This window comes from Dichotomopilus funicola (genome assembly GCF_033296635.1).
Source record: "Dichotomopilus funicola strain CBS 141.50 unplaced genomic scaffold C8A04scaffold_2, whole genome shotgun sequence".
Taxonomy (NCBI): domain Eukaryota; kingdom Fungi; phylum Ascomycota; class Sordariomycetes; order Sordariales; family Chaetomiaceae; genus Dichotomopilus; species Dichotomopilus funicola.
The window spans coordinates 150353-169027 of record NW_026944023.1 but is presented as its reverse complement, the minus strand read 5'-3'; the positions used below and the strand labels follow the sequence as shown (position 1 = coordinate 169027).

General features: G+C 55.3%; 4 protein-coding genes across 4 annotated transcripts; 2 read left to right on the top strand and 2 right to left on the bottom strand.

The window, feature by feature from the left end:
• C8A04DRAFT_24172 (uncharacterized protein) lies at window positions 1-933 on the top strand (the record flags this gene model as incomplete). The annotated part of the gene is made up of 4 exons (XM_062779009.1): window positions 1-156; window positions 225-297; window positions 409-749; window positions 805-933. 4 exons carry the CDS (start codon window positions 1-3, stop codon window positions 931-933), a joined length of 699 nt encoding a protein of 232 aa, XP_062640997.1.
• Window positions 934-1942: 1009 nt separating this feature from the next.
• On the top strand, window positions 1943-2979 carry C8A04DRAFT_24171 (GTP-binding nuclear protein GSP1/Ran; the record flags this gene model as incomplete). The annotated part of the gene is made up of 5 exons (XM_062779008.1): window positions 1943-2011; window positions 2154-2246; window positions 2341-2494; window positions 2564-2769; window positions 2848-2979. 5 exons carry the CDS (start codon window positions 1943-1945, stop codon window positions 2977-2979), a joined length of 654 nt encoding a protein of 217 aa, XP_062640996.1.
• A 1867-nt stretch (window positions 2980-4846) lies between these two features.
• Window positions 4847-8493, bottom strand: C8A04DRAFT_33789 (putative fungistatic metabolite; the record flags this gene model as incomplete). The annotated part of the gene is made up of 4 exons (XM_062782601.1): window positions 4847-7439; window positions 7546-7705; window positions 7805-8330; window positions 8443-8493. The coding sequence occupies 4 exons, from the start codon at window positions 8491-8493 to the stop codon at window positions 4847-4849; spliced, it is 3330 nt and encodes a 1109-aa protein (XP_062640995.1).
• A 3344-nt stretch (window positions 8494-11837) lies between these two features.
• Window positions 11838-18318, bottom strand: C8A04DRAFT_33788 (RNA polymerase I-specific transcription initiation factor RRN3-domain-containing protein; the record flags this gene model as incomplete). The annotated part of the gene is made up of 11 exons (XM_062782600.1): window positions 11838-12196; window positions 12329-12507; window positions 12980-13349; window positions 14206-14315; window position 14631; window positions 15909-16225; window positions 16294-16367; window positions 16425-16602; window positions 16658-16852; window positions 16911-17008; window positions 17074-18318. 11 exons carry the CDS (start codon window positions 18316-18318, stop codon window positions 11838-11840), a joined length of 3126 nt encoding a protein of 1041 aa, XP_062640994.1.
• Window positions 18319-18675: the final 357 nt, after the last annotated feature.

Here is an 18675-nt window from a genome sequence, read left to right as displayed (position 1 = left end):
ATGAACACACTCCACGCGCCCACCGTCCCCTCGGGGCCGACGACGGCCGCCAGAGCCACCAACGGGAACCCCGCCCAGCTTACTATCGCCGAGCTCCAGAGAAAGAAGGATAACGTTGAGGGGGAGCTCAAGGCGTTGGGTGGCGTGCTTGATTCCGTACGCGGCTTGCACTGATCCTCGTGACAATCAACTGGGCCCGTTGACTGACCTATATCCGCGTTCAGCACGGTGTCGACATGAACACAAACCTTCTCACCCCAGATGGGTTTCCCCGGGCCGACATCGATGTGGCACAAAGTACGGCAGGGCAGATCACTCTTCTCTCTCCCCTTCCCCCTGTCCCGTCCTCGTTCAGATAAGCAGCGGTTCGAGCAGAAGGCATACCAGAAGCTGACCGGGTCTTCACAGTCCGTACCACAAGAGCGCGCATCATCCACCTTCGAAACGATTGGAAGGAGCTGATGGGCATTATTGAGACACGACTCCACGAACACTTTGCGAGCCTTGATGACGATAATAACACAGCCCCGGCCCAAACCAACGGCACTGGCGCCTCCTCCGTACCGAGAGACTCCGTTCCCGAAACTCTCGACCGACCCTTTGCAAAGATAAACACGGTGGCGGACAACAGCCCGGCAGCTGCGGCCGGGCTCCAGCCGGGTGATTTAGTCCGCAACTTTGGCTATGTCAATTTCGAGAACCATGATGGCCTAAAAAAGGTCGCCGAGTGTGTGCAGGGCAATGAAGGGGTAATGCTGAGACCCAGAAATGTAAATGAAGAAGAGAATACTGACCAAGAAACAGCAAAACATTCTTGTCAAGGTGTCGAGAAGTAGTGGGGGATCTGGACCCCGGGAGCTCCGGTTAACATTGACGCCACAGCGGAATTGGGGTGGGCGAGGCACGCTTGGGTGTCATATTCTTCCTCTGTAAGGAAACTAGGCAAGGCAGTGAGTGCAAGGGCGATAAATGTGATGAACGCGCCTTGGAACTGCCCGGCGCTTCGTTGGGCTCTGGCTGCTTGGGCCAAATTTTGAGAGCTTTTAACAATGATGGTCCCCACCTGGGCCCAAATAAGCCACGGCACGCAATGCTTCAGGTTGCTTTCTTTGTGAATTATGTCGTTATTAGGCACAAAGACCGGTTAGTGCTCTGAGGCTGCTTGGCAAAGAACTTGGCTCTGGGGGGGGTTCAGCTTCGTGGGGTTGCAAGGCAAGTAATGTGCGGCCGAATCGTTAGCGGGCAGGAGGGCGACAAGCTCCCCCAGCGATGATGAGAAAAGATAACGCTAAGGCTGGTCGGGAACTTTGGAAAACGCCCAAAGTTGGCCGATTTCAAGGCGCACGAGATGGCGCCCATGTGCCCTGGCGCGAAAAAACAGTTAGGAAAATGACGAATTAAACGTGTGACGCCCCCAAACAAGGCCGGGCGGCAAAGCTGTTGGGCTCCCGCGAAAGCCTTTGTTTGGTTGCAAACATCAAAACAGCGAGAGAAAAAGCAGGCCCCCAGAATGTTCCTGCCTTGCAGGTTTGCCGCTCACCTCGTGAGTGAACCATTCGATCAGTGCTGTGCCTGGCCTTTGCCTGACGGAACGGGCCACAAAAACACGTGACCCAATCACCCCGCCGCCCAACGAGTTTTTCGTCAAGGCTGCTGTGCTTTCCAAGCGGCTGCCTTTTGAAAACAACATCGAGCTCCCTCCCTCTCTCTCTTTTTGGGTCGATCCTGCAACCCGACCACCACTTCATCCCCTGTTACATCTCGCGACAATCGAAAGGTGCGCACCCTTCACACCAGTGCGGCCCCTCCGCTCTGATCCCGGTCCTATTCGCTGAATTACAAGAACCGAACCCCTCGCCGATTTTCGCAAGCTAATTCGCAACCTCGACTCCAGACCCCAACTCCCTTTCCAGAATTTGATCAGCACAACCACATAGACAACATGGCTGCACCCGCTAGCACGGTGCCGACTTTCAAGCTTGTGCTTGTCGGTGATGGTGGTACTGGCAAGGTCAGTTTCATATTGGAATCTCTTGCGACGAGCGCATGCATCCTGCATCAGCTACCGTTGCGGGGTTCGCATGTGGGCAGGATAACCGATTTACTTGACAACATGGCTGACATCTTGTGTGTTTTTTTAACTTTACATTTAGACCACCTTCGTCAAGCGTCACTTGACTGGTGAGTTCGAGAAGAAGTACATTGCCACTCTTGGTGTCGAGGTTCACCCTCTGGGCTTTAGCACCGTAAGCCGCATCCTCCCCACCAACCCATTTCTCTCCCCAACGTCGCTGCTTGGCGATGGCTTGTTGGCGGTCCCGATATTAACCAAACCCACAGAACTATGGCCCGATCCAGTTCGATGTGTGGGACACTGCCGGCCAAGAGAAGTTCGGTGGCCTCCGCGATGGTTATTACATCAACGGCCAGTGCGGTATCATCATGTTCGATGTGACCTCCCGCATTACCTACAAGAACGTCCCCAACTGGCACCGTATGTATACTGCAGAATGATACAAACCCTACGCGTAAACGTGGGCACCCGCCGCTGACGTCAACATAGGTGACCTTGTCCGTGTCTGCGAGGGCATCCCCATCGTCCTCTGCGGCAACAAGGTTGATGTCAAGGAGCGCAAGGTCAAGGCCAAGACCATCACCTTCCACCGCAAGAAGAACCTGCAGTACTATGACATCTCGGCCAAGTCCAACTACAACTTTGAGAAGCCCTTCCTCTGGCTTGCGCGCAAGCTTGGCGGCAACCAGGGTCTAGTGCGTGTTCCCCACCCCCTTCTGCTTCCTTATCCGCCTCTCTCTTGTCCACGAGTTAAAGCTAATGACACAATCTAGGAGTTCGTTGCCGCCCCTGCACTGGCCCCCGCCGAGGTGGCTGTCGACCAGAACCTCATGGAAGAGTACGATGCGGAACTCATTAAGGCTGCCGCCGAGCCGCTGCCCGACGACGATGACAACGACCTTTGAGCGGCTCTGCGCATGTGTGCGTGCAGTCCAAGAATGGATTTGGCTTTTTCAAGGAAATGGTAATGCCCGTTATGAAGGAGAAGACGTCACTCTCCCAAGGCACAGGTGAACGGCCGAGGCAACGGCGTTTAGGACGAGTCGCCGAGGGGGAGGATAGCCGTGAACTTGGGAAAATGGAGGAATGGATGGACTCAGGGAGGCGGGCGGAAGACAGCGTGCCAACCTTGGCGGGTTTTCGTTCAACAATGGAGGGGGGAGGGCGGCAAACATCGTCTTTTTCTTTTCTTTATTTGATTTGGACCCAACTTGACCACATCACGCAAGCTAGACCTGAACATTGCCGCATAAATTGCGGCAGCTAGGTAGATCCTTTATAAGACATCAATGTCTTGCAAAAACGGCCCGTTTTTCCTTTTGTTGTTTACAATGTGACATGACGTGATGAAGCATCCAGAGAAGTTCCTATAATCTTCAGCTCCAGGAAGCTCTCCCTCAGCAAGCTCGGTCGGTTACCTACCTGCTCGACCTTACTGAGGGGAATTGGAGGGGGCGGGGCGATTTGGGCTGCCGAGCGGCCAGGCGGTGAGGCCCCGCTGTAAGTTAGTTTGGTGGGGCGCAGCTTTCATGACCTCACGCGAAATTTGCCGAGGGAGAGCTCGGGTTGGCTCATCTACGCTCCTACGTTATCAGGCGGCGAGCGATGGGGGGCGAAAGAAGCAGGCACCGCAGGCAGGCAGGGAGGCAGGAGAAACAAGGCAAAAAAAAAAAAAAAAAAAGTTTGTCAGCTGGATTGATGGATGGTGAAGAGCTCAATTACCAACTGAATGTTGGACAGGGCAAAGCCAAGCCAGGCGGGGGACTCAAACTTCTTGATTAATTAACTACAGAGCTATCCGTACCTAGGCTCGCTATGGCCAAAAAAAGCGACACACTAAAACAGATAGCTCAAGTCTACCATTAACATTTGATCAAATCTTATTGATTGATATACTCTTTTTTGTCTTCTTTCCCTTTTTTTTGGTTTATTCTTTTTGGTCTTTTTTCACTTTTATAGCAAAGGTATCCAGGGACTTGGTGTGCCGCTTTTTTGGCCACAGCGAGCTAGGATATTAACCCAAAATATTTACTGTGTAAGTGTAGTTGGGCAGTTATCTGACTCGCCGTTGTCAGTGCACTGGATGTCAGAACAGGGAACCTCAGGACGGTTGCATCCACCCGGTGGCGGTTGGCCCAGAAACGCAGCGGTCTGGCCCGGGCGAACAATCTTAACCCTAACCCTGATTCTGCCCTATCAACCCTCTGAGCCTCCGAACTAACATTAACACATTAGGACAGGGTGATAAATTTAACACAAAAAACGTGAGGATTGGAGGGAGAGGTAAAACACAGGTTTCAACGTTTAAGGCTGGTATTTGATTTCGAGATGCGGTCCTCAACCTCCAACATTTACGGATCCAGCCGGCAGGTAACAAGGCATACTCTGATGGGTCGAAAAAGAGAAAGTGATTCCGGCGTAAATGAGGTCTATGAATGGTCGAACTGTATCAAGCCGGCAGCAAATGCTTGAGTACTTTGATAAACTGAAACGAAGGCAAGTTATTCCGGGATCAAAGGGTTAAAAGAGTTACGTTCCACATCAAGTGTGTCAAGAGCTACAATTTAGAGGACTAAACCAGTTCTTGCTATGCCACACTAGTACAGTCCAACGAACAAAAGATATCCCAAAGTTGCAATCATCATCATTAGATTAATAAGAAACTTCTACCTAGCCCAGACCTCGTCAACATTAAAACAGAGAAATGAAGTCCATCCACCTTTCCACCTCACTCGTCCCTGTTCACCTTTGCCTCCCTCTCTCTCTTCTTGCCTACACCCCCGGCGTCGAGAAATCCGGGCCCTGTGGCCAATTTCCAATCTTGCCCGGATCCCCTCCAATCCGCACATACACACCCACCGCCGGCACCCCGCCATCCAGCACAAAGAACTGGTACCAACCAGGCGGCGCAATATTCGCGCTCGGAGGCGCATCCACCTTACACGCGGTGCCCGTACACGAGACCTTAGGCATGAGCGTGCGGGCGCCCATGGAATTGCCGTGCGTGCTAGATACGGCAGCGAGCAACGTGACCGAGATGGCGCCGTTGCGGGCAGCAGCGCCCAGGGTGAAGGCGATGTTGGTCTGGCCGTAGGACCAGTCCTTGTTGGTGATGGTGAAGGTCGGACGGGGTTTGCCGTTGAGGAGGTAGGGCGGAAGGAAGACCTCGACACGGTACTCCTCCGGGTTGACGCCGTCCTGGGGATCGGAGCCGGAGATGAGCACGCGGCCGTCGAGGAGGGTGATGGCTTCGGAGTGATACATGCGGGCGATGGTGGTGTTGGCTGCCACGGTGATGCGGGAGCCGAAGGGCTTGGTCGGGTCGTAGAGGAGGGCGTTGAGGTTGGGGCCGACGCCGAGACCGAAGCCGGCCACGCCGTGGAGGGCCCCGTTGGCGATCAGGTAGGTGCCGTCGGGCAGGGGGGCCATGCATGACATGACGCGGAAGGAGGGCATGCGCTCGAGCTTCCAGGTCGGGTTGGCGGCCTCGGGCTGGATGGAGATGCAGTTGTCGAGGGCGTTGCCGGGGCCATCGGTCGAGCCACCACAGATGAGCACCTCGAGCGGGTCGGTGTAAGGATACTTCTGGGGCAGCAGCACGGCGGTGCCTTCGAGCGGGTATGTGCGGCCGGCCTTGGGGTCGTTGGGGGCCCCGATAGTGTTAGGTAGCACGGTGGTGGTGGCGAAGGTGACTGGGTTAAGAATACGGGCCTCGTTCCAGTACTGCACAAAGATACCGCCGCCGGGCAGAACGCAGAGGAAGGGGTAGAGATTATTGGGATGGGTACGGTCCAGCCAGTCCATGTACAAGGGCGCAGTGCCTGTGTACGGCAGGATCTCGAGGGACGGCGTGGCCGCGTCGTTGGAACCGATCAGGCCGCCTACGACAAGCACAGAGCCGTTGGTCATGACCATAGCGCTGGGGTACCAGCGGCCGGCCTGCAGCTTCAACACATTGACGTTCTCCTGCCAGTCGTGGGTGCCGGGGGTGCCGGGCGAGCCGTCGGGCCAGTACAAGCGCGTGCCGTATGTGGCATCGCCAGCCCAGCCGCCAATGTTAAGCTGGCGGCCAGCCTTGTCAGGCAGGGTCACGCCGGCAGCGCAGAAGACGTCGGTCTTGATGTGCAGGGTGCGGAAGGTCAGGGTGGACAGGTCCAGCTCGTAGGCGCCCGTCTCGTTGCCTGGACCCGTAGCGCCCTTGGAAATGAAGGACACCTTGCCGGTGATGGCCTCCTGTGTGATCAGGGGCGTGTTGACACCATCGACCAGGAACTGGTACTTGCCCGCGCGGTAGTCGGTCGGGAAGTCCCAGTTGTACAGCGGTGTGCCGGTCCAGAAGTACGTGGTCAGCCGGGCCAGGCCGCCGCAGATGGCCGTCGCGTTGCCCGCGCACACAATGCTGCAATCGGCCTCGTCCGCAAACGTCGACCCGCGCGTTGCCATGTTGGCCGGGTCGCCGCAGTAGCACTCCTCGCCGTACTCAAGCCCTGCCGCGTGGTAGCCGAAGTCGGCGCACCGGTCTAGGCACATCTTGGGCGTCATTACGCCGGGGAAAAACACCTGCCAGTAGAAGGTGCGCTTGTCGTTGACGTTGTCCACCGCGCAGCCCTGGTACGTCCAGTCGCCAACCTTGGGGATCGGAGCCGGGGGCGCGTAGGCTTGCGGCACACCGTCCGAGACGATGCTCACGCGGTCCCCAGCACCACACTTTTGGCTCGGGGCGCCCGGGCAAGCCGAACTACAGTCCGAATCGGCTGTCTTGGCGCCGCCGTTGTAGATGGCATTCCCGCAGAAGCACTGCACCCCGTATTCGGTGCCCGAGATGATGTAGCCCGCCGCAAGACAAGCAGCCGCGCACACGGCCGGGCTGTTCGCCTGGCTGTCGGGAACCTGGTACGGTAGGATACGGCCGGCCTTGCCGTCGATCCAGCATCCCTGGTAGCTCCAGCCATCGGGGATACCCGTCACAGCAGGCACCGACGACGTCGTGGTCGGCCCGGCGTCGGTAGTCGAGCTAGGGGGCGGTGTGCCGCTCCGGGCGTACACAGACAGGCGGTCGCCGGCGCCGCAGTACTGCTCGGCATCTCCCATGCAGGTCATACTACAATCACCCGCGGGAGCAGCCTTCGAGCCGGCATTGAAGCTGTTGCCGCAGTAGCACTCCCGCGCATATTCAACGCCGAAGTACGTGTAGGCGGAGCAGTAAGTTTGACAGTCCTCAAGGGTCATGGTGTCGGACGCAAACGTCGCAGCACTCAGCGCACGCGAGCCCGTGGCCTCGGTGCGGCACCCGTACCAGTCGTAGTCGCCGATGGAAGCGGGTTGGGAGGGTCCAGATGCACCGGGGCCTCCAGTTGGCTCCCCCCTGCGTCTGTCAGCTCGTCGGTCAGGAAAATGCAAACAAGACAAGCAAACAAGCCAAGTGTATGATATGAAATGCATGAAAATAGGGGGAGAAGGTGAAGACTTACGTTGGCGCCGAAGTGGTCGAGGTCGGATCATACCGGCCCTGAAAGTTGTAGACATTAAGACGGTCAGGCCCGCCGCAGACCTCACTGCTATTGCCGTTGCAGAGCATGCTGCACCCGCTCGTCGCAGGCGCGCCGCCATTGGAAATGGTGTTGCCGCAGTCTATCATCAATTTCATCGTCAGTAAGCTCTGAAACATACGCCACTTCACACCATCTCATGATCTCATGCCCCTGGCACAAGTCACTTCAAGTCACGTACAGCATTCTCCCCCATATTCAACGCCGGCCAGAATGTAGTTGGCCGCGCGGCAGGCGGCAGTACACTTGGCCACAGTCAGATTCGCCCCAGCAACGCCGGCATTGTACGTGAGCGCGCGGCCCGTGGTACCCTCGGCGTAGCAGCCCAGGCTATCGAAGCCGTTGACGCCCGGGTTCACCCCCGGCCCGGACACCTGCGTGGTGTGAAAAAGAGAGAGTCGGCTCCCGGCGCCGCAGGGCTCGTTGGCGTTTCCAGAGCAGGCCATGTTGCAGTCCGAGTCGTTCAGCTTGGCGGCGTTGGTGGCCAGGCTGCTGCCGCAGTAACATTCGACCGAGTACTCGACGCCTGCGTAGGGGAAGCCCTTAGACGAGCAGTACGCCAAGCATGTCTCGATGGTCAGGCCCTCGCCATCGGTGTAGGAGGCCGAGTTAATCGTCCGGCCGGGTACATCAGTGTAACATCCTTGGTACTCCCATCCTCCTGAGAGCTGCGTGGGAATTGTGAGCTGAGCGAGGGATAAGGAGAGCTATGGATAGGTCATGTTAGTTTCGTGTCCAAGATCACCAATAGTACTACTACCCCGAACACTGGCTCGGCCAGGTCGTCCAAGGCAGTGACCGAGATCACGGATCTCTTACAGAGGATAGCAGAACGGACGAAAACAACGCCCGTGATGGTGTTGTCTTCATGGTGCCGGAGGATGTATCCGCGAAACGGACGCCGACAACACCAACAAGAACCAGACACGACAAACGAACGTCAAGGTGGAGCGAGAAACGGATGGAAAATCATTGAAAATTGCGGGGGGTGCCATTTTCAGATATACTCCAGGACGCTTTCCGCACCCGGTCAAGGGTCCAACGTGCCAACGTGCCGAGCCCGTGATGGCCCGCCGGTCGAGCACGGCGATCGTCCTGTTCCCTGGGAACGGGGACAGGCCAGGGGTCAGCTCGATCCATTAGGACAGTGCCAGTGGCCGAGCCACCCACCAGGCGAGCCAGGCTGCAGAGCGGCTGCAGTGGCCAGGCGCAAAGAAGCGAGAGAAAGTGGGCCAACACTGCCCTGCCCCCATCGCGGAGAGCGCGGCGGCCAAGGACACAGGGGTGATATTGACAATGGATGCAACCAGGCGCGCAGATTCCTCGCAGCAGACGGACACAAGAAGCGAACGCTACCCGCCTTTTTGTGTCTCAGCGCTCATCCTCGGTGTTTTCCTTTTTTCCTTCCTTCTCCGGCCCTCGAAGTCCCTCCCTTCGACGCAGCTTCGAGCGTTTGCAACTGTGAAAACGGACGATCTGGCTGTTGGGAGAAAATCCAGAAAGCCGATGCCCGTGCGGAATGCAGGAACCAGCAAATCCTGGGCGTTCCGTATTTGGCAACAGGGCTGATCTTTCGAGCCCCACCCCACGACAGGCCTGATATGCTTGCAAAGATAACCAGCAGCGCCAACGGCGCGCCTTTTCAGTGCACTAACATTCAGTCACTGTATCCCCCCTTCCATTATCTCAAATCAGGCGGTTGACTTGCAAGACGAAATCGGAGAAAAGAGGAAAGCGCTTCGGGACTTCTGGGGCTGAGAGAAAAAGCCCTATGTGGAGATGAACGCTCTAAGACACGAGAGTCTAGATCGGAGCTCGCTCTCGTGCCTGTTCCGGGACCCTGGCGGACGTGGCGGTTGAACCCCAAATCGCCCGCGCAGCGCATTGGGATTGGGTTTCTGAGGGGCTGCAGCCAAGCTGTTCCGCTGGTTGGCCAATGCTCGTCCGCTGGGGGAGATGACTGCAGGATCTGGCCGTGACACCAAGCTGGTGGCTGCGCGGGCCATCGTCAATACGAGGTGGTGCTGCCCGTTTGGTATACAGTACCATCCTTGTCCACTTTTCCTATGCATCCGTTTTTCTTCGATAGCTTCCCCTCAACAGCTTCACTCCGGGCCAAGCCCGGGCCCGTCCGGCTTCCACACGTGTCGGCCGCCAGACTGAGCGGTGGGATGATTTTTGTGAATCTCTGGTGCCAAGTTTCCCGGGCTATTGAAAAGACTAGCCGAGCTGGTGCAGGCCATTGAAAGCCAGTTGACAGATAGTTATTTCGGACACGAACAGCTTAGTGTACTTGGCTTGTGGCGAGCCCGAACGCCCATGAGGGATTTTGTCAATTGGGCGCCAGAACAACAAGTTCAAGTCCCAGGCGGTCAAATCGTCGATATTGCTATCATTGGGGGTGTCGTTGCCATTGGTCGGGCGTTGGTTTGAGAGTTTCGAGCACGGGCCGAGTTCACAAAACATTTCCGACTGAATGGACTTGGGTGACGCTGAAAAATGTAACCCCAGACGGCGCCCAAAGAGAAGAAGGAGCTTTGCACCATCACCTCTTTCCAAAAGGCGCTTTCCTAAAACGGCCACAAGATGTTTTTCTTCAGACTACAGGCGGGAAGGAACCTCCAGACGAAGGCCAGACTTCTCACATCCCGCCTTGAGATGGTCCAGTCTATTCGTATTATCGTCGAAATTCCAGACCCCAACAGAAACCCCAATTCCGCCTGTGCCTTGCGGGTCGCAGCTGAACAGTGATCTTCATCACCTCCGATCGACGGCAAAGATCGTCGCCCTCCAAACCCTGTGGCCCACCCTGATCTGATCATCGTCCGCGGGCAGCGGCGCAGATCAGAAACTTTATTTTATCACCAGCTTGAACTACTTCAACTCCCCATCCGCCTTAGTGAACCGTTGATGTTATGCTCAACGGTAACGTTAACTAAAACTAGTGTATTACGGAGTAATTGGATGCGGTCTCGGATGCCCTCCCAACCGAGGTTCGTTGGACATCCCAGTGGGTTGCCCCGGAGTTATCGGCGTCCCGCAGCGCCTTCGCTCGTATCTGCTCAGCAACTCACCACCAGATAAAAGGACTACGCCATATAATAAAACGATTAAAGATGCAGCACATTATATTTCTTTTGAAGGTTGTCACCACTTCCAGCTTCAAACAGTTCAAAATCAGTAGTCACCAACTAAATATGCTTCACACCAAAAGAAAACAAACCAAAAAAAGCCAAGAAAACAAAAATCCCACAAAATCTTCCTCTCGGATAACAGGTGCCGTGTAGTCGGGCAATAACTCCTACGTCGGCCAACACGAGGCCGTGGGGCTCCGCCGTGCATCCGTTCTCCTGCAATGTGACCTCTCGACCTCATCGTTGTCATCCGGTGCTAAGATCGGCCGACAACCGCCACTTCAAAAAATCCGGGCTATAATTCTCGACCAAGACTCGAGACCAGGCCTTCAGCCGCATCATGGAACCCGAGGATTCCGGGAGATTTTACATAGGACAGTGAATGGAACAATCCTGGTTCTGGCTTATCTCGCCGTCGACCGACGGGAATAATCCCTCAGTTAGACATGGGGGGACTTTCAACTACTAATAAGATCCGAAGTATGAGAGAATGAGAAAGGGCAAGTCCTTTAACGAAACAGCGGCGACGATAGCAACACAGGAACCAGTCACCTTACTCCACGAATAGACTTGTCTATCACAAGGCTCAAGCAACTGTTGTGGAGCACCACGTTCGGGGGAGAACAACACTGCTGTCTCTCCGCATCGCGTGAGATCATCAACCCATGCGTTGTGTTGCTCGAGAGCTGCCAAGTGCCTATTCGAGGTTGTCAGGCCGAATTGGGATAATTCCAAAGCGTTTGTCTCAGTTGCTCAAACAAGGAAGGCAGACAGGACAAAACATTAAACCTGTGCTCGCCGATTCGGGGGACAACCAAATACGGCTCGTCCCAAACATTACCCCAGGCATGGTTTCATATGTATGTTGCTGTGAGACTCAACATTTTCGGTAGGTGGAAAGATTCCTAACTACAACAAAGTAAAAGTTGGCGTATAGGCTAGGTAAGTAAATAACATAAAAAAGAGCGGGGTATCGGTTACGACTTTTATCCAACACCCAATCGACCGTCATCCCAGGTATCTATCCCATTCTCCCTTGTCTCCTTTCAGATGTATCAAGAAGTAAGTCGCTTTCACCCCTCAATACGATACCCCAAGCACCCTCCCCACAACATTCTCAAACGCCCCCCTCTCCATACTCGCACCATAATGCGGACATTTCACCACCCCAACCAGCTCTCTCTTAAGCCGTTCCGACAGCAACAAATCGCTGCCGTCGTCCACGCTGCCCGGCACGCCCGTCGACTCCAACCACCCCCCTCCAAACCGCGCCAACAGCTCAAATAACGCCTGGATAGGCGTAACCTCGACTTGATCGTTGGGGTTGAGCGATGAGGCGATACCGTGTAGGGCACGCAGGGTGAGACTGCTCGCGGTCCACGATAGGGGGTCATCGTTGGCGTTGGCGTTGTCACCACTACCACCACCACCCCCTTTCCCTGCCAACACATCATCCTCAATTTTCCTCCCCTTACACCCCCCCGACCTACCCCTCGGCACAGCCCCCATCGCCACACTCGACAAAGCCGTCGTCACGCCAGCCCCGGCCAACAGCATCCCCGGTCGGTTACTGCCGCTGCGGGATGCGGCCTTGAAGATGGCCGGTGGTGCGCCTTGTAGCGCAAGGCTGGTGGCCATCAGCGTGTGGCCGTGGCCGGCGTGGCCGATCAGCGGGATCGGGTAGACGGTGTCCGGGGGCGGGGGTTGGTAGTCGGAGGGGTGGAAGTGATCGCGGCAGAGGTGCTCGAGACTGTATTTAGGTTGTGGGTTGGTGGTTAGTATAACATCTCCAGGTCAGGATAGGAAGAGGTAGTGATGTATGATGGGAGGCTGTGTTGGGGTGTTTGTTCAGGTTAGGATGGTTGGTAGTTGAAACCCAAGGGGAACTGGGTGGTGAGGCGAGACTTGTGACAGAAGGAAGATGAAAAGCGTACGCGAGAATGAAGTTGATGGCAGCTTGGCTTTGGGACGGGGTGAGGTCGGGAAGGTCGTTGTTGTTGTTGGGTGATACACCTGTCCCCGTCTCCATCTCTTGCCGGGACGGTGATAAGGGACCTGAGGGCGGCAACTCGATGCCTTTGGAAGACACAGGGCTGCTGATATAAAACGTCGGGGCATTCATGACCTCATCAAATCCCAGCGTGACCGTCACTCCAGTGGCGCTACTTCTGCTGCCCTCCCCAGAAGCGATCCCAGAAGCAGAAGCACCTTGCATATCCAACCCCACGTCCGAGGTGAGTTCCGTCGGCAGTGGCATCTCCCGCAACAACTCCACCCCACGATTCAACGACAGCGGCACGGCCGTGTTACCGCCGTTGCCGCCGCCAGCCGCCTGTAGAATCCGGATCCGCATGGCCTTGTTCTCGTCGAGCAAGGCACGGGTATCGCGTTCGGCCGCCTCGATCGTCTCGCGGATGCGCGCCACGTCCATCTCGAGCTGCTTGACGTAGTTGGCCTTGCGCTGGCGGTGCTGGATCTGGGCCTTGCGCACCTGGGCGCGCCGGGCTTGGGCTTTGTCCTTTGCTAGAGCTGCGTCTGTGTCGGCGGGAGTAGCGTTGAGGCTCGGGCTGCCGGATGAGCCTGCTCCTCCTCCTGTTGGGGGCTGGGCGTTGCCTCCGTGACCTGAGCGGCGGCGGACTTTAGTATTTGGGCGCATGGTTGGGGGTGAGTTGGGGTTGATGAGGTCTGAGAGAAGAAGGGAAGAGAAGAGAACAACGGGGAGAAGAAAGGTGAAATAGGAAGGAGGATAGAGAGATACAGGATAGGTAGACGAAAGAAGGACCAGAGAATTAAACATCCCCCATCTTAAAACCCAAATCGGCCACTGCTAGCACATCACCTCATGCAGCAGACCTGGAAACACAGCATGGAGGGGTGAGAGATCATCGTGACCATCAAGGTGCGTGCGTGCGCGTGCCCCTCTCACCCGGCTTCCCGTCCTCTCTCCTCTCGGTTCCGAGGCCGTTTCCTCATGGGCCTTTCTCAAATTCTCCCACATGATCCGTCACACCCAACAGTTACCCACCCAGCTGTCTCAAGGCTCAAAGCTCAAATCTTTTTCCCTCTCGGACAGTAAGAACCTTAAAGGCTCGGGGAACCGAAGCCGCCGAAGCGTGCCAAATCCCCAGGGCTTATCCAATCCGAGACGATCACAACTCCCCAAAAAGGAAACCGACCAACTGCGGCCTTGCAATGACAAATCATTTGGCCCGCAAATGGCGCGCGCTGTGCCAAGTCCTCGATGCACCCTGCCCGACGACCCATGACAAGTCCGAGTACGTGTATGGGAAAAATAAAGACTGCGACGCTAGATATGGAAACATCTTTCGAAATCAAATAAAGAGACAAGGGAAAATGAGTGGGAAAAAAATGAGATGAGATAACGGGTGGGGAAGAAAGCGTCTTGTTCACTCACCAGCAGAAGCAGCAGCAGTAGCAGCAGCAGCACCAGGAAGCCCCTCAACAAATCGAATCTTTTTCCCTCCTCCGAGCGCCTCCTTGGACTTCTTCCAGAAGTCCGAGAACGAAGGCCGGCTGCCTTGGTCGTCGTCGCCGTCCCTATCCGCCATTGTGCGTTTAAGCTCTCTGTGCCTCTCTTTTTCTTCCAGAAGACACTCTTGCTTCCAGGCGCCAGCCCTAATGATCCGGGTGGGTCGATCCGGATGCGCGTGCCTGGATGAGGAACCCAACGGTAACTTTTTGTTTCCGTTTCCGTTTCCGTTGTCCTGTGCCCCGTCGGGTCCTTTAGCACACAGCACCACGTAGATAGTGTATGCACGAAGGTATGCAGTCGGTATGTTGTTGTTTGGCCGCGACCTATTCAGGGTAACGTCGCGTGTCTTCTTAACCCCTGGACCCCCCCTAGGTATGCACCCTAGTAGGGATGACAGATAGTTCTGAGATCTCGCGAAGGGACCAATCAGCCCCGGGGCGCCGATAAACAACAAGATTGTTTCACAAAACCTTCCGGCCCGGCTCGGTTCTTGCAACCCCGGGGTTATCGAGCGAGCGAGCGGTGGACGGCCGTGGATGAAATGGACGGAATGGGACGAACGGACGAATAAGGCCGGGTTTGAGCGCGCGAAGGTGATGTCAATGACAAAACGACAAGTCGATAATTAGTATGACCCCCACTGTATGTATGGTATGTACGTATGTATGGTAGGTATGAGCCAGGGGAAAGATGACAATGAGAGCGTGAGAGAAAGAAAGAAAGGGGAGCACGAGGATCTGTAATCGTTAGAAATATATCCCAAATCGATCAGTCTCTGCGCATCGCCACCATTGATCTTGATATTTCCAGGAACTCCACGCGGAGATTGAAATCTAGACGTCGATTTTAGGAAAGAAGTATTACACCAATCGAGGCGGTGGACAGCTGTGCACAGTCAGCATGTTGGGGGCTTGGGCGTCCCGGAACCTGCGATGGACCTCAGAAATGCCGGATTTAGTAAAGTTAGCCGATTGTAGGATGGCCACGGCGGGCTATTCAGGAAAAAAAGCCGATAGTCTTAGGGCATATTTGGATTCTTTTTTTCTGTTTCTTGTTATTTCTAACAGTGCCTCAGCTTTAGGCAGACGAATGGAATTGACACGTTAACGCGGTCTCAGATAATTTGTGTGTAAGCACCGGCAGCATGCTGCAAGACACCAATAAGCAGTCTGTACATACACAAGAGGGGAATTTACCGAGTTAAATAGAGTGAATTTACCGAGTTATTTCCATTTGCTCTTACTTCAGAGGGTAAAGGTAAAGAGGAAGAAAAGGACTTAAACCAGACCGAATTTTCCCCAGCCGCGCCATGAACCCCGTCTGTGTAAATGTTCGCCAAAAACACCCCCGAGTATGCTTGAAACTTTCGTAAACGTCCAGCCACAAATGCCCCCAAAATGAAAGGTTCTCCCACCGCCCGAACTCAGGGTATATATATGGCCCTCGACAGGCGCAACGCAGCACCACCACCAGATCCTCGTCCTCCACCCAACCCACGCTCATCGGAGAGAGCATCGCCCCTCCTGCCCTTAGACCTACGACCAACCCCCAGGGGATTCAGTCATACCCTTCTCCGCCCTCCTCATCAGTAGCCGTGTCCTCCATAAAACTCCCTACCATCACCCCATCACCCCCATCTCCCCCATCATCAAAATCACTCTCATCCTCTCCATCATCATCATCCCCATCCCCATCCTCATCATCCTCGTCGTGCTCGTCCCCATTCTCAAACTCCCCCTCATCATCCCGATCCAACAATGCCATCGGCCGCCACGCGACATAACTACTCTCGAGATCCAACCACCGTTTAGCCACAGGCAACTGGAACGGGTCAAACGGAAAGCATGCTTCGAGATGCGTCCACTTCTCGTCGTCGAACTCAAAACCGGTGTCGCGCAGGGCGCCGCCTGTGGCGTAGCTGCCGGTGAAGAATTGTGAGAGGTGCACGGATTTGTTCTTTTCGATTTGGGGGTAGCTGGAAGAGGTTAGTGGGCGTGGTCATCAACATTTAGAAAATGAGGGACGGTAGCGAGGAAGACTAACATGTAGAGGAGCCGGAGGTGGTGGGAGAGGCGCGCGAATTCGTCCACGATGATAGGGGAGCAGCATTTGAGGGGCTGTTCGGGAACGTTAGTTGACACCAATGGTAACTAGGCTGACGGGTAGAAGCTTACGTTAAACTTGCTGCCAATGTTGGCCTGCAGCCGAGTTTTCAGTCCCGTCATCCATGGCAGATCCTGCCCAATGAACGAAGCCGGATCATCCCAATCAAGACTCGGTGGGAGCATGTCCTGATCGATCAGGTCACGCCAGCGGAAGCAGAAGATGTAAAGCAGCCCCTGGAAGTATGCACTGATAAAGACGTCAGCGCCGCAAGCCGCATCCTCCTACGAAAAAAGGCACTTACTAGTACTGGCTGTACCGCCTCACGTCTGGCCCGCGGCAGCTCGTATGGGTGGCACGATAATGGTCCATATAACCGAGGAAGGTGTTGGTAATCAGCTGCACCTGATCGCTCTGCACCATGGCCCCGCGTGCCGTGAAGCTCGCCAAGTACGCGACTGCGGCCTGTTTCACAACCGGTGGCCTGTTAGACTCAAAGCTATGATCGGTTAGCATCAAAAAAAGTCCTTCAGGAGAGTACTGGAAGAGGGGCTTACGCTAGATTAAACAAGGTCCCAATGAACATCTCCATGAGCTGAGTAGATTTCATGGCAAACTTGAAGAGTAAATATTGCGTGTGGCGCGACTTGAGATGCTGTTTGGTCCCGTTAGCCACTGTCTGTGTCTGATAAACAACTCTTCGTGATACGGGAAACGTACCGGCAAGATGACGTTGGAAAAGTCGCTCAACAAGTCCTGGAACGCCTCTATAGCCCTTGGGCTCTCTGGCTCCTCAAAGATAGGGTTGTAGATGGAGAAGAGTAGATCGAGAATCGCATCCATCGTCTCTAGCTTGCTCTTGATCACCAACACCCGTTTGGCGTGCTCGTCTAAATCGTCGTCGTCGCTCATAACCGAGTCGGCATCGCTGTCGTCATCATCCCCATCACCATCCTTGGCATCTGATGTATCCAGTTGGCGTAGTACTGCTCTCGTCGTCTCGTCGTCGTCGTTCTCCAAATCCAGAGTCATCTCAACGTCCAGCTTCACTAGGCGCGAGAGGATCAGCTCCATGATGTCCCGTTCCAGTTCTGGCCGTGAGGTCTTGAGGCGGAGCAGGTGGTCGATGTACTCCATGTGAAGCTCCCTGGATTCCTCGGTGAATGGGAATTTGGACGCGACCAAGTTGAGAACCATCCGCTGTCCTGCCGGGAACAGTTCCAAAAGGTACTTGAGCCCAACATGGAGCCACTTCTTCTTGGTCTGGGGATCGACTGGTGCAAACCCCTTGATATTTGAGGTCCGCCCCGTCTCGGTGAACTTGTCGACAATCATGGTGAGCACCTGCGTAAACAGCGATCCTTGCACCGACGACAGCGCCGCCAGCAGTTGGATGTACGCCTTCGCAAACGTCTCGTCCCGCTCTAGCCAGCTGCACCGCAACACACTTCGAAGTAATCCAGTACACGAGCGCCCGAGCAGTGGTACTGACCCAGTAAGCGCAACCACGTAGACGAGCAGGTCCTGCGGTCTCGCTCCCAATGTGACATCCCAATCCTCATCATCCTCACTATCTTCCTCCTCTTCCTCGTCGTGTTTCCCCCCACCATACTGCCTCGACCCCGCCAAGAAGATTTCCTTCAACCTATCATACTCCTCATCATCGCCACGCTCGTGCGCCTCCAGCGCCAGCCGCACCTCTTCCTTCGCATCTTCCAATGTCTTGCCGTTGATCTCGCGAACAACATTCAACGCCTCGTTGAACACGACCGTTTTCTTTTTCTGTCGCTTCGCCGGGGGTTCGTCGTTGTCGTCATTGTCGGAATCATTCCCGCCGGATCCTCGTAGCCTCGTGCCCAAAATGGAAGAAGTTTTGCGGAGTATTGGTTTAATCGGTGAGGATGACGCAAGGACGGTAGCCGTAGACGCCGCGGCGCTTCGCGAAAGGGAGGATATTGTTGTCATGGTAAAGAGGGTGTGATGGATGGTTGTGTGCCGTATGTCGTGTGTCGTGTTATGAGTCCCTTCTTTCGTCGCTCGTCTCGTTTCTTCGCGACCAGGAAATAGAGACGGTCTATTGAGAGTGTGTTTTCTTCCTCGATTCGGCGGCTGGAGAGGGAACCTCGTAGATTCCACCTCCTCGGATTAGGCGCCAGAGGACGCTGGGGCCGCCAACTGGGCGAACCGTCCGGGAGAGTCAAGAAATAATCGTAATCAGTTGGCGGTGCGGGAGGTTTGCGAGTGACGACAACTGGCCAAACATAATTAGATCGACACAACACCGTCAAAAATGCGGAAGGAAAGGTGTTCTCGATGAAAACA